Raw genomic sequence first — 15,601 nt, 5'->3', positions numbered from 1 at the left:
ATTTTTTCATTCTTTCCCACATATACAGTCATACTCCATTTTACCATGAGGTGTGAAAGGAATAAATAAAAATTCTAACTAAAATATTCTATAAAACTATGATGAAATAAATCAAAGATGATCTCAATAAATATTCCATGTAAATAAATAGGAAGATATTCCATGTACATAAGTAGGAAGAAAATATTGTCAAGATGTCAGTTCTTTCCAAATTAATCTATAGATTCAATGCAATGCCAATCGAAATCACAGCAAGTTAATTTTGTAGATATCAACACACTGATTCTAAAGTTTAAACGAAGAGGCAAAAGACCCAGAATAGCCAACACGATGTTGAAGGAGAAGAACAAAGTTGGAGGACCAACACTGCCTGATTTCAAGACTTAGTACAAAGCAACTGTAATCAAGACAGTGTGGTAATGCAGAATAGACAAATAGATCAACGGACTGGAAAGACCCACGTTAATGTAGTCAACTGATGTTGACAAAGGCGCAAAGACAGTTAAATGGAGAAAGGATGGAACAACTAAATAGATACCCACATGAAAATATGAATCTAGACACATACTTTACACCTTTCACAAAAATCAACTCAAAATGGATCATAGATCTAAATGTAAAACGCAAAATAATTGTGAAAAATTTTGAAAGTCTTCCCATGAGCAAACTTGTGTTGTGCAGTAAAAGTGGTGCTCAGAGGGAAATTGTTCATCTTAAAAGTTGAGCTGAATTGTCCTACTGTCAATTTGGCTTTGCTGGGAGTCACATTTCTTAGAGCCCCTTTCCCTCCGTGGCTCTTGGTTAGAGTTGAACAGAAGAGGAATTTGTGCCAGAATTGAGAGGGGAAAGTGGAGCCAGTCCTCACCAGAATCCCCTTCCTGGAATGCTCCCAGGTGAGAGCTGGCCCTCGCAGGTGCCTGCACAAGATTTGGGAGGCGGAAGCCAAGCAGCCCCAGGAAGGGCGATGTGCAGGGTCAGATGTGGATGAGACACGTGTGGAGCTGCCTGGAGGGGCCCAGCCTGCCCGGCTCTGCCCTGCTCCACGTGCAGCACTCTGACCAAAGCAGCCGGACCAGGCTCCCCGCTACATTCCTTCCTGAAAGGGCTCCCTTCGGCGGCTGCACATCCCTGCACGTCCTGATTGGCTTAGCGACTCTCCGCTGATCTCAATGCTCCCTGTCGCTGCCAAGCTCCATACTAAGAAAGGAGGCTGAAAACTGGTGAATTAAAGATCCCACTTCAGATATTTGGAAAAGAACAAAACCCAAAGAAAGTAGAAAGAAGATGCGATGGTCAGGGACTTTCCAAAATATTCCCTATTTCCTTCTTCTGGGTTCCTTCTGGGTGTACTTTCTGACCTCCTTTGAAGTTCCAAGTAGCCATGCTTTGGCCAGAAAAATGTGAACAGAAGTGAAGTGTTTCTCTCCTGGGCAGAGTCATGTAAGTGCCAGTGAGAGGTCTCACGGCACTTTCTCTCCATGGTACAATGATTACAGAAGCATCTGTCATGAGGAGGACTCCTACAGCCCAGCCCAGATGAGCAGAAGCTCCCTCCTGGCCCACACTGGCCAGGACGTGTATGCAAGAAGTAAACCTCTGGTGTGGGAGGCCAAATATGAGGTTTGTTTATTAACCCATCACAACCTATAACATCTTTACTGATACAAAAATTGGTACCTGAAATAGAGTGCTGCCCAAAACCTCAAATATACAGCACTGATAGCTGCTAAGTGGCAGAAGCAGCAAGGAAACTATTATCAGAGACTGAAAGGTGGCAACCCAAGCTACACAATGGTCCAACATTTGGTCAAAATATCTTCCTGTCCTGGAAGGCAAAAAATGCTCTAATAGAATTGTAAGTCTAGAGCAGGGCTCAGCGAGCTTCTTTTGTAAGAGCCAGATCATAAATGTTTTAGGCTTCACTGGCTATAAGATCTCTGTCACACTAAGCACAGCCTGCTGTACCTTAAACACAGTCATAGATCATAGGGAAATGAATGGTCAGGCTATATTCCAATAAAACTTTATTTGAAAAAATAGGCAGTGGGTCAGATTTGGTCCCAGGCCAGAGTTTGTTTGACCCCTACTCTAGAAAGGGCCATCAAACACAATGTTACAAGTGTGGGTATGTTTCTGCTGACTGCATTTGTTAAGGTACAAGAAAAATACAAGCTCAGAAAATAACTGATTGGTTGTAAGGAGGGATGAAAGGGAAGCAGAATTCTATGGATTTGTCAGAGGAAGAGGAAAATGCTTCTCAGTCTCAACCAATAAATGATAGAACTTGGGTCCTAGAGGGATTAAAACTCAGCCATGTGCAGGAAAAAAAAAAAAAAATCAAACCTACTATTGAAGATGGAATGGATTAAGGTGCTTCAGACTAAAGCCCAACTAAAAGTATGGTGCCAGCAAATTCTTTCAACTGAACAAAAAGGCGCAGGGAAAAGAGAACCAGAAATTGTGTTTCCCAAACAGGCTCAAAGCATGCACAGACTGATAGAGAGAGAGAGAGAGAGAAAGACTGAAAGATAGATGGAGTGAAAAGGCAGAGAAATATAGCAAATCACAGAAGTATGTCTTGAAAAGAACATGACCTCTGACACCGGGAGATGACTGAAATTAAACAGAGAAGAATTCAAAGAAGTTTTGAAAGATTTGTGTTTCCAAAAGAAATGCCAACGTGAACTTTGGCTGTTCTAGACAAAGGAAATTTGGGGTTCTCTATCTATGGCAAGAAAGAGGTTGAGAAAATTGCTCAGTCCCCAAGAAGGAAATATTCCCCAACAATCAATCCAGCTGTGGTCAAAACGATGGCCAATAAGGAAGAACCTCCCCAGTGGAGGGTTCAGATGTCACAGGAAATAATAGACAAGGGTCTATTTCCAGGACAAGAGTCTGGATCTAATGAAGAAGCAATCCCCATCCCCAGGGCCAGGGACCCTCAAACTGTCTGCCCAGGGGAATTTATAATTGGTATGACCAGAGATTAATGTGTGTCATTCTTCCCTTGGGATAATGGGAGAGTTTTGTGGCCATCCTTTGTGCACTGGGTGGCTGAATGGATGGTTGATAACGTCTTTTCAGTCCACAGGTCTCCAGATCAAAAGAAGCCATAGGAGGGATAAATCAGGAGCTTGGGATGAATACACATACACCACTATATATAAGATACATAACCAACAAGGACCTACTGCATAGCACAGGGAACTCTACTCAATATTCTGTAATAACCTATATGAGAAAAGAACCTAAAAAAGAATGAATATATATATATATATATATATATATATATATATATATATATATATATATGGAACTGAGTTACTTTGCTGTATACCTGAAACTAACACAACATTATAAATCAGCTATACTCCAACAAAATTAAAATTAAAAAAAAAAAAAGAAGCCACATTCAGGCTTCACGTGAAATGACTGCTCAGCGTTCCCTCTGAACAAGCTAGTGCCCTTCATTCACAGATCCTAGACTCTGAGCTTCTTGCCATTGGTGGATGGAACTTTGGAGCGGTCTCTCTTGAGAAAGGGATGTATGTATTTTCTTAAGGAAGGAGTAAACTAAATGTCTGGTGACCAGGTAGGTGCACTGTGGTAGTAATAGCGCTGTTAAACATTCTAGTTCACCTCTCTGTTATGGTTTTGTCAGCAAAACTGGCTGTACTAATTCCCTTCCCTATATCCAAGCCCTTGTGTAATTCTCTCCTACACTGACTCTGGTCCTGGCCATGTGACTCTCTTTAGCCAATTTGACAACAGTTGCATGAAACAAAGACGTGAAAATACTTAGGTATCGGGGCTTGCCTTCTTCCTCATTGATCTTTAGAACCCTACATGCAAAGTAGCTCAGGCTAGTTTGCTAAACGAGCCCAGTGACTCTGTCACCTTATCCAACAGCCCTGGCTGACAGCCTGCCAACTGGCCTCATATGTCAATGAGGACGCCTTAGATGATCCAGCTACCAACTGACCCACCAGCTGCCAGCTGACCACACAAACAAGAGACAGACCAGCAGAGATCAATTGAATAGCTAGAACCAAGGGATGAGCCACAGAATTGTGAGCTAAATAAAATAGTTATTCCAATCTGTTAATTGTGGAGGTGGTTTGTTACGCAGAACAAGCTAACTGATGCATCCTCCTTGTAGGCATACGGGAATTTGATGTGCTATATGAGGTACCGTGGTAGACTGTATTTCCCACGAATGGGGGCCATTATACATCCCATCCCATATGTGACTGGCACTCCTCTCATCGAGTGAGGTTCTATGTCCTCCTCAATTGAACCTGGGCAGTTCTTTGTGACCATGATGGAAGTGGTGTTATCTGACTTCAGAGACAGGGTCATAAGGATGCCATGCACTTCCACTTGATCCTTAGAGGATGATCATTCTTGGAACCCAGCAACTATACGGTGAAGAAGTCAAGTAACCATGTGGAGAGGCATGTGAAGGTGTTCCAGCCAACAGTCCCAGTTGAGTTTCAGCTACCAGCCAGCAATGACACTAGACATGTAAGTGAGCAAGCCTCCAGGGACTCCAGCTCTCAGCCTTTAAGCCATCCCAATTGACACATGGAGCAGGGATGAGCTGCCATTGCCAAACCTGCCCAAATTGCTGATTCAGGAGGAAAATAAACGATGTTGATGTTTTCAACTGCTAAGTTTTCTGGGGTATTTTATGCAGCAAAAGATAACTAGGATACTTACCCTGGTCAATGAAAAATGAGTAAAAGTGATGTGTCACTTCCATGTGGAAGATGTCAATTGCCAGAGAGTGAAGCACTCTTTTCCTCCCTAGTATAGCAATCAAGGAAGGAAGGATCCTGTGGGATGCAACTTCCTTCATTCTAAATCTCTGAGTGACTGGTGTGATAGAATTCCTCTGCTGACTCAAATTTACTGTGCAGCTTGAACAAAATATAAACCTTTATTGTGTTAAGCTGTTAAGATTTTGGAGTTGTTTGTTTCCATAGCATATTCTAATATGTTCTGATTGACACAAGAGGTAATAAAGATAGAAAGCAAAAATGCAAATATTTTGTCTTAATGTATGTTAAGACAAAACATACATCTGATGAGATTAAGTAAAAAAAGAAAGCACCTAAAAATAACACTATAAATAAAACCCGAAGATATAGTATATGTAAAGTGTAAAATTGAGAACAGTATTATCACATATATGCCATTAAACTTGAGAATTGGGACAAAATGCAAAGATTCCTAGAAAAGTCTTATTGAAACTGACTTGAGAAGTAAAGTTAGAAATACTATAATCCTATTACTATCAAAGATACTGAAGCAGAAATTTTAAAATCTCTCTACAAAGAAAGCAACAAACCCATGTGGTTTTCTAAGCAAATTCTATCAACTCTAACATAATGAAAACTTTTAGAAAACTAAAAATGAAGGCATATTCCCTGATTTATTTTATAAGACCAGAAAAACTTATAAAAGAAAAATGACAATTTGATAAAGAAAAATTCCAAACTCATTTCACCAAAGAATATGCTTGCAAAAATCTTAAACAAAATGTTAGTACTTCATATCCAACATTTTATAAGAGATATCATAAAAACTGTGTTTGTATCAGGAATATAAAAATTGTTAAATAGGGCTTCCCTGGTGGCGCAGTGGTTGAGAATCTGCCTGCCAATGCAGGGGACACGGGTTCGAGCCCTGGTCTGGGAAGATCCCACATGCCGCGGAGCAACTGGGCTTGTGAGCCACAACTACTGAGCCTGCGCGTCTGGAGCCTGTGCTCCGCAACAAGAGAGGCCGCGATAGTGAGAGGCCCGCGCACCGCGATGAAGAGTGGCCCCCACTTGCCGCAACTAGAGAAAGCCCGCACGCAGCAAGAAGACCCAACACAGCCAAAAATAAATAAATAAATAAATAAATAAATAAATAAATAAATAAATAAATAAATTTAAAAATTGTTAAATAATAGAAAATTATTATCCATTACTTTGACATTAAAAAACAACAAAAAATCCTATAATTATCTCAATTTGGTAAAACTCAACACCCAATCACGTTTAAACTTTTTTTATAAATTAGAACAAAAGGGAATCGCAAAGGATATCTATAAAAATCTGTAACCAACATCATCCTAAGTGGATAAACTATGAAGGAATTCTATTTAAAATTAGGAAAAAGGGCAAGGATACCCTCAATCACAAGTTCTGTCAATAACACATTAGAGTTTCCAGCCAGCACAATAATACAAGAAAAAGAAATGAAATGCCTTAGGATTGGACAAAAGGAAATAAAACTCTCATTATTTGCAGATGATATGATTGTCTATGTAGAGAACCTGAAAGAATCTGCATTTAAGCTACCAGTAATAAAAAGAATATAAGTTGTGTAGCTATAAAATAATATCCAAAATTATATTCTTTTACATTATCAACAAAAGAGTAGAAATTCATAATTTTTAAAACATCATTTACAGTAAGCAATAAAATACAAAATATCTTTTGGTACTCAGAAGTAAGAACAGCCTATAGAAAATTGTAAAACATTACTGAAGCACATAAATGGAGAGATGGCCCATGTTCATGGATAGAAAATTTTAATATCATAAAATATCAATTATCAGCAATGAATCAATAGATTAAATATAACACTAACAAAATCCCACTTGAGTTTTTTCATATTGAGGTTAAAATAAGTTGATTGTAAAATATATATGGAAGAACAAAAATTCAATAATAACCAAGAAACTTTTCAAAGAGTTGAACGTTACTTCCCCTGCCCAATATAAATAAGTATTATAAACCTTAGTAATTATACTCTGTGTGTGTGTGTATCAAAAAAGAACAAAACTTAACCAATGGAAGAGAAAAGATAGCCCATAACAAATGACTCATATATGCAATTTTGATTTATAACAGATTTGGGGAAAGAAGTAACTAAAATGAATCAGTAAAAATTGATTCTCCACAGGAAAAAAAATATGTAAATGGACCTCAATCACCACTTTATACCACACATGTACCACATGATATATATATAGGGTATGTATGATAAAATGAACAAAAAGAAAAGCAAGAGAATGACAAACAAAAAGTGCAAATGAAGTTTACTTCTGAGGGTAGGTAGGGGAATGGGAGAGGTGCAGTGTAGACTGAAATACATTATTGGGGATATTCTAGTTTGGACTGGGTTCGTGGATGTTTAATTTTAGTGTAAATTTAATTTTAGTGTAAATAGACAAGCAAGCCAAATAGATATAAACGAGGATTGAGCTCAAGAATCAAAGGTTAATCAAATTAATCAAATGATAAATCCCATTCTGTGCACCTAAAGTCCAATTCTGAAGAATATGGATGTTATATGTTTGAATTAACTGCAAGTCAATAATGGGAAAGGATTAGATATTAGATCAACCATATGTGTGAACCATGTTAACATTTCTTCATTATTTCTTTCATTTTTATTCATCTGATCTCCTTATCCTCTGAATTTTTAACATCACATAGCTTTTATTAGTTCTACTAATGCACCAGTCTAAAACTTCCTTTCCTTCATCATATCCACAGCTCACTAGTAGCTTGAAATCTTAATTATTTTCCCTTTTTTTATAGAGCTTAAAAATAATACAGTACATTTAAAACACACGCAATAATTCAGCATTTGGGGTAAGCATGGAATGGAAGCCAGCACCTATGAGCTCTGGCCCGTCCTGGCTGTAATATCCCAGCATCATTATATCTGAGGGATGATAAAGGACACTGGTGGAAATTGGGTAGAAATTCTAATCCCAAAACCCTGCAGTCAGGGCTCCCATCATCATGGTGTTGGTCCGCCATCGTCTCCACCAGGAACCTTCTGTAGGGTGGTTACCCTAGACACTTGATTTATTCATAAGATTCTCTCAGACAATAATCATCATCTTGAGAAGTCTTCTCAAGAATTTCAACGTTCTAAAAAGAAGCTATTGTACTTTACGTTTGTATGTTTCAAATGCAATAAAATATTCATTCAATAGATTTTAATTGCGCTAATACTGAAATTTTCCATTTCAAGCAAAAAGTGACTTGGTTCGACTCTGAGATACAATTGGCCTTATGCATTCCTAACGGTGGTGACCCACGTCTGTATTCTCATTCTTTCTGTCTTGGCACTGTCGTTCTACAGCCCTGGGCAGAGTCAGAAAACTAGTTGGCAGAGCTGCTCATGGGGTTTTTTTAGGCTGAGTATCTCATAACTCTGCCCATCACTCTCTCTCACCTGAAGGTGGCACCTGGGGATGGAAGCATAAGCCCAAGTGAAAGGAGGGAGCAAAAATGATTATTTGTAACGTTGACAGCAACAGATGAACTAATGAAGTCTTCCTCCAAACCTCTCCCGGTTCCCTTCCTTGTGATCTTTATTGTATCTTTATACAAACAGGGCATCGAAGCAACATTAGCAAAGTCTTAATTTGGCCAAATGGATCAAACACACAAGCTGACTCAACAATCCTTTTCTCTCCTCCCAAACGCACCTGGTGGTTGCAAACCAGCATCGCCAGATGTGTATCTATTTCCTAGTTTGACACCAGGGAACTGCCTGGTAAATATTATCTTATCACTCTCGTTCATTTTACATTACATAACATTATCCAAAGCTAACAAAATTGAAAAAATATGAAGGCCAATAGCAGTGTCAATTTGGCAGAATTTTAGTGCTAGAGAATGGTAACTTGTGTCAAAATATGACTTTAATTAAACTATCTATGCTTCTCCATCTTTTTTTTAAGTAACTCAAAGCTATATTCATACTTATCACATAAATAGAAAAACATCCCCTGTTCTTTCATACCCAGGTTTGAAAATTCTAGTACTCATTTAGTTGTCAGCCTGAAATACATCTACAGGGGACCGTGACAAGGAGAACCCTGTGTGCTGCAAGAATAATAATAAAAATGACCTACATTTGTTTTGGGTAAGACATGTGCCCAGCTCTGTGCTAATGTCCACAGGATCCATCTTACTTAGTTCCCAGAAGATCTTCCTGTGAGCCTGGCTGTGTTATTCATTTTAGTCCACAGCAGATAAATGAATTTGTCAGGAACACTAAGTGGCAACATTGAGACCAGATCCAGGTCTAGTGACAGTTTTATGCTCTTAACAAGAGGCTACACAATGGGAATGACAGCAGCAAAGGAAAAATGCATCTACCCCCTAAATTATACATGTTAATTAAGCACCTGCAATCTGGTTAGCGCTGTATTAAATATGGGGGTGCTAATGTTTCTTCCCTGAAAGAACTAACGATTAGTTGAGGAGACAAGACGAACTGACCAAACTATTCTGCACGTCAGATGACAGTCATGGAGTGGGTAAGTCATTTCGTGTAATAAACGAGCTTTGCAGGCATCAGAGGCAGCAACAAATACAGATAGGAATGCACAGCACAGGCTGGCCTGTTTAAGCTCAAGAAGGAGAGTCTGAACTTGGATAAGCAGCACAGGCGGCTTCGAGGAAAGGGGAAGCCCTGGAGGAAACAGCAAAGCTAGAAAGGACCAGATGCAGACACTCTGAGCTCTCGGCGTCCAGGCTAACAGACCACCCTAGTATTGACAGGTAAATGGCAGCGTGTAGAAGATGAGCGGCTTCTGGATGGAATGCCACCCAGGGGGATGCCCATCCCAGTGCGGGCCCCGGTAGGCACTCTGTGAATATCAGTGAGGGAAGAATGAGTGAAGCCCAGTGGATCGTACTGATGTCAATATCGAGTTATAGAAGGAACTAGGGTACCAGTGGATTATGCACAAGCACCCAGCCCTGACTGTCCCATCACTAGCAATTCCTGAACAAACAGATTGAAGTAATTAATAGAACCATGAGACACCTTTACCAAAGTAAGAGATCAGCTTTAACAGCATTAGTATCTTTTAAATAGAATGTTTAAGTTAAAAAATACCAGTAAGTTTCACACAGAGCTCAACAGGAATGGGTTCTACAGGTCACAGTATTCACGCCGGGGACTTGGCCAATGAAAGCAAAGTTACAAATACACCTGCTGCTTAATGGGAAAACCCTGGGAATATTCAGCATAAGAGAACCCCAAGGAGTTAATCGTGGGGAAGCATCCCTACAATTCTTTAACATTAAAAGAGAAAAAAATGGAAATGTAACCCCATCCACAGAATGAAGCTTGAGGACTTTCCTAGCAGCATGAAATTTCAACAAGAAAACTGCGGCTGTGCTAGGACCAGAGCTGGGGATTCTAGATCTGCAGTGATCACCAGGCTAGTTCACCCAGGCAGAGTCAGACATCCAGCACCACAACTGCACCCTTAAAGACAAGAGCCACCAGCTTTGGGTTTCGGTTTCCTCCTCTGTAGCATGAGCACCCTTCCAGCTCTAATACTATGTGACTACGTGTTTTTCACAGCAGCAATGAAAATGCAACTGCAGAAGACCCAGTAATGACAACAGTTCCTGAGGGCATACTCTGTGCCAGGCATTCTTCTAAGTGCTTCGCGTGTACTGATTGGGACCATCACCTTAAAAGGCAGGTACCATTTCATTTTACAAACAAGAAAACTGGGGCATAGAGAAGTTGAACAATTTGCCCAAGGTCACAGAGATGGAAAGGGACAAAGTCAAAATGCCAACACAGATAGATGCTCTTAACCATTACACTCTGCCTTTTTTAAATGGAGAAGGCAAGGTACCGTGCATATATTTAATTATGCACTTTAATATGCAAAGGATGCTTCCAAATCCTTTCTTGCTAGGCCTCTAAACTGCAACCATCTTTCCTGCAGAAAACTACAGTTTTTCGTTGTCGTTTGTTTATACCACAGTTAAATCATAAAGTGACTTATTGAATTACTGGTTGCAAATTACAAACACCTGCCAAGTAAGATTCTCCTGCATGTACAGAGAAATTCGCAGAAAGACGGATCTTTAGCTGCCTCCACTCCAATTCCTAAAAGCATGCACTACCCCTCCACCCCCAGAATTAAGAGACTAGAGAAAGTATGCAGAGAATTACCTGCTCCTTAGAGGAGATGTCAGACATATTTATCTGCCTTCTCCAGCCTTCCACTCCCCAAGAAAAGACTTCTCCCCATTGATCCTTCCACCCACTAGGGGCGCTGAAATAATGTCTGGAATAATAAAGGCAATTTGCCTCTACAATGATTGAATTCATTTATTTGGAAAATGAAAAATTTTGGAAAAATTTTTTTGGAAAAATTAGGATTCTTTCTCCATGTATAGAGAAAAGAAACACTCATATATCTGCCCCTAGAAAAAACACCTGATGCTGGAAAACTGATTTGTAATGAAGTACTTACGGTCATTGTTTGAAAGATCTAGCACACCAAATCACAGTAAAAGCAAGAAGGTAGATCATATTCTGTCAAAATCGTACATGTTACATATTTAATACTGATAAAAGTATATACTCATTTGGATATTATTACCAAACTAAAAAAAAAAAAACAGGTAAAAAAAACAGAAAAAAACTATTTTATTGCAATATGTGACTATTTAAAATTTATGGGAATGAAATTTTTCCATTCCAGTTGAAATATTGACCATCCCTAATCATAAATTTTAACCAAAATAAATCTGGCTGGAGCTAGCTGGTATTTGACAAACTAAAAAATTTATGTCAGCCTTTCCTAACCACGACGGGCAAATTTTGAGAGAAGCTGGCTGATTTTGGACATAATAAATGAGAGAGGATTTGATTCTGAGAAGAGGTTTTCATGCATTTAGTAATAAGAACCAGTCCTGGAAAATGAAGCTACCTCATAAGACTTAGAACTTAAAGCTTGTTCTTATTAGTTCCAAGTTTTCTCATGCCAGAGGGTAATTTAATTTTGTTCACCATGCCCAGTACCAACATCAAAAACTTCCATCATAAGCAACAGAAAATATTTTTCATATTATTAAACAAGATATTAAAATTCAAGACATGCTATCATATGTGCTATTTGTTTCATCTTGATATTTCTTAACAAATATGGGATTAAACCTATTTAATCACCTTTTATGTAGAAAATAGTTAAGCAAGATAGTAAAGTTTCAATTCAGAAATTACTTTTTAAAATATAACAAAAATACTTTGCAGATTACCTTATCTTCATGATCAATGATGCAGACGCATAGATTGACCATAGATTGAAATTAAGTGAAAGCAGATTGTGAATAATGCCAATTAGGGAAATACTAAGTCAAGACAAAGCTTACTTTTTTTCTTTTTAAGAGATATTTCAAGTCACTTCACACAAAGGCAATTACATATACCAAAAAATCACTATGTACTTGGATACTATCAGGATCATCTTGTGATCCAAATGTTCCAGAAAACTATGGATATGCATTAAGAAAGTTACCAGACTTTTTCTACTACAAGAACTGATGGAAGCCTAGTGGAAATCAAACTCAGGCAGATTCATGGGAAAGAAGAATCTGTCCAAGATTTCAGGCAGCAAAAAGAGATCTTCCGAGCTCCTGAACTACATCAGAGCCTAGCGATTCTAGTAAAGCGCTCGAAGGTGGAAACCTGGGCGGGGCCCAGGCAGCTATTTCTGTCTCCCAGTGTAGATCTCTGGGAAGCCAAGCTCTGGTCAGTCTGAGAAATGAATTTACCCCACTCTGTGTGCACAGGACTCCATGTTAACTCTGTCCCATCTTCCAATGTTCCTAACCCAGCCATCTTTGACTACATGGATGGAGAACATTTTTTGTAAAGTGGAACTGCTGTTTATGCTATTACTAAAAGCAAAATAGAAATGAGCTGTCCAGACCTCAGAACTGTGCCAGTACTTCCTAAGGTCAAGTTTCAGAGGACAGTGCCCATTCCTCCCATGCATTTCCCAATGCCAGGCCCAGCAGCCCCAGTGCCCACTTGAAGGTAGCCTTTCCACCAGACCACGTCACCCTTCCTGATTCTGGAACATTTCTGCACAGCTCATTACCTAGAAGGATTTACAGAGTAGTCAGAGCATGGTTTAGGTACAGCAAAGGACAGGATCCATTCCACCATCTCTGGACCTCACCCCGGGCTACAGCCATGCCATGGGAAGTGCCTGCTTTGTACTTAAGAGTGATTTAGCTGAATGCCAGGAGAGTGTGGGAATGAGGGATTTATCAAGCAAAGTAAAGATGCCTGAATAAACTTTTTAAAAAGATACCACTCCAGCATTTGCACCACGTGAAATGCAACATAAAGGAACTGGGTAAAGAAACACAAAGATCAAAGACAAATTAGAGAAGGGAGCTTTCAGCTGACTCTGCTGAATCCCTGACGACCCATTCAAGAACATCTACGTAGATCAAGGTTTAAGAAGTTAGAAATCTGTATGATAGCAAACAAAGTGGTGCGTGCAGGGGAGCATGAACTTCACATTTGTCTTTAAATATATTAATGGTGCTATAAATAGGCCATCACCTGCTCCTCCTTTTCCATTTGGAAGAGAACCAGCCAGAACGGGTTTGGATTACAGATTCAACAGAATCACAAGTAGCAATGTCCTGGCTGCTTTTTCCAGAGGAAAAGGGATGTGTTTTCTTCCCTGCAAGAATGGAAATGAGAAGGAGATGCTTTTAGAGACCCTGCTTGCCAATGAGACTGAGCAGAGAGCAGAAGTCTCTCGTCAGGTCCTCTTTGGCCCTAAAAAGTGGTGAGAAGAGACAAAGATGCCATTCCAGGGAGCATTCCACGGCTGAAGACTGCCGTGAACTCACACCCAGAATACAGAATTAAGGTGCTCTCTGCTCTATGTTGTATAATGAAAGACCCAGTTGTGATCGGTGGCATCGTGATGTTCTATTTACTTTCTAATTTTTATTCTTATGTCATTGAATTCCAGCAGAAGACAACACCTCTTGACTAGTGTGGCGAAAAAGAAAACTTCATTTTTTAAAGAACCCAGATGATAAGTTTTCCCATGCATAATATTTGAGCACCATCTGGCTCAGGATATGAAGAATAAATTGCCAAAAACCAAGGACAGCTATTGTGCACACGTGTTGAAATAAAGCAAACACCCACGCCTTTGCTCCGAGGACATGAATATAGGTGTATGTTTATATTCTAAGCTAAAAAGACATCATTCGATGCAGACATCCCCAGATCAACCACTGACCAAAAATATCTCACTGATTAATCAATGCCTGGCACTCAATCTGCACATACATATCACAGGCGGTGCAAAAGTTTGAACCACACCAACAGAAAGATCACTAACAGGAAGCTTACCGCCATCTACAGATTTCCCCTCACTGCTCACGGGAATGAGCCAAGGATTTCTCCTCGAAAAATCTAAATTGGCAAAATTGACATCAGCTGTGGAGTTGCATTACGCTCCTAGTGATGAAATCCAGTTTAATAACCTGTGCAAAACAGTAAACACGACTAACTACCTGTCTAGAAATAGGAAAGCAACGGTCCACGGATGCCTGTTACTTATACACTTGGAGGCTGAAGACTCACAACAGGTCAACACCCCATCTCGCCCTGTCTATGGGACTAAACCATACAGATTTAAAGGCAAAGATGTATAATAATATACTTGTTTTCATTTCTCCTCGCCATTCACCACTTTCCCAAGTCAGGCTTTTTAGAGAGTTTTAAATAACTAAAACGCCAGCCCCGGGGCTGGGCAGCGGCCTCGCGAAGAGGCGCGAGGCTGATTCGGATGGACACAGACCTAGTGGAGCGGATGTTGCGGCCAGCGGCGCCGAGAGGAAAGCGCGGCGAGTTTGCCAGCGGGTGCGCAGAGGTGGAAAACGCACACCCGGGCCATGCAGCCGGTGCACACCCCGGCAACTTTATTTTGGGCAGAACCTTCCGAGGAAACTTTTCTCTCGCCCTCAGTTCTCGCCCAAGCCAGGTCGGCCGCGGGCGGGCAGGAGGGGCAGGGCGCCGCGGGCCGAGGGGTAGCCCCGGGCGGGACGCGGCTCGGCGGGCACCTCCCTCTGCTCTCGGGGCCCCGGGGCGCGCGGGCAGGTCCCGCAGGGAGGCCACTCACCAGGCGGAGCGCGAAGAAGACGGCGAGCAGGGCGAGGCAGGCGCCCATGACGATGAGCAGCAGGAAGACGATGAGCGGGTGCTGCTGGCTCATGCGGTAGTACGACTCGTAGAGCCAGTCCCGGGACCGCTGCAGCCCGTCGCCGTCGCCGCCGCCGCCCGCCGCCGCCGCCGCCGCCTCGGCGCGGTCCCGCAGGTAGCGGCGCCGCCGCATCGCCTCCTGCCACATCGGGGCGGCTCACGGGGCGCCCGCCGAGCGCGCCCGGCCGGGGCCGCGCCGCCCGCTCGCCCGCTCGCCCGCCGCCGCCGCCCGCGTCCCAGCCCCGCGCTGCCTCGGCCGGCCGCGCTGCCCGCGCTCCGAGCTGCGCGCAGGGGCCTCCGGCGCGGGCGGAGCTCGGCGCCCCGGGCTGGGCGCGCTGACGCGCGGGCGGGGGCCGGGCGGCGGCCTCGGGGGCAGCTCCCGGCGGCGCCGCTGCCGCCACCGCGCGGGAGGGGGCGGGTGCGACAGGGGGCGCTCGACCCGCCTCTGCCCGCACCCCGCGCGACGCAGCCGGGCCTCCACCCACCGCCGCCCCCCGACGGCCGGGTCGCGCGCAGGGCACGGCGGGGG

The 15,601-nt window shown here is 42.0% G+C and overlaps 1 protein-coding gene across 4 annotated transcripts in view; it reads right to left on the bottom strand.

The window, feature by feature from the left end:
* The window catches only part of ADCY2 (adenylate cyclase 2), a 430,270-nt gene extending 415,016 nt beyond the window's left edge, over positions 1 to 15,254 (bottom strand). For 3 of the 4 annotated variants that reach the window (XM_059916083.1, XM_059916084.1, XM_059916086.1), the window contains exon 1: positions 14,993 to 15,220. In XM_059916083.1, coding sequence (XP_059772066.1) covers positions 14,993 to 15,220 — 228 coding nt within the window. Of the gene's footprint in view, positions 1 to 14,992 lie in introns of all 4 variants that reach the window. The other variant, XM_059916085.1, reaches the window with a different exon arrangement.
* Between the last annotated feature and the right edge of the window lie 347 nt (positions 15,255 to 15,601).

The sequence above is a fragment of the Balaenoptera ricei genome, chromosome 3 (genome assembly GCF_028023285.1).
Source record: "Balaenoptera ricei isolate mBalRic1 chromosome 3, mBalRic1.hap2, whole genome shotgun sequence".
Classification (NCBI taxonomy): Eukaryota; Metazoa; Chordata; class Mammalia; order Artiodactyla; family Balaenopteridae; genus Balaenoptera; species Balaenoptera ricei.
Note: the sequence above shows the minus strand (reverse complement) of the source record. Positions and strands in the feature narration are given on the sequence as shown.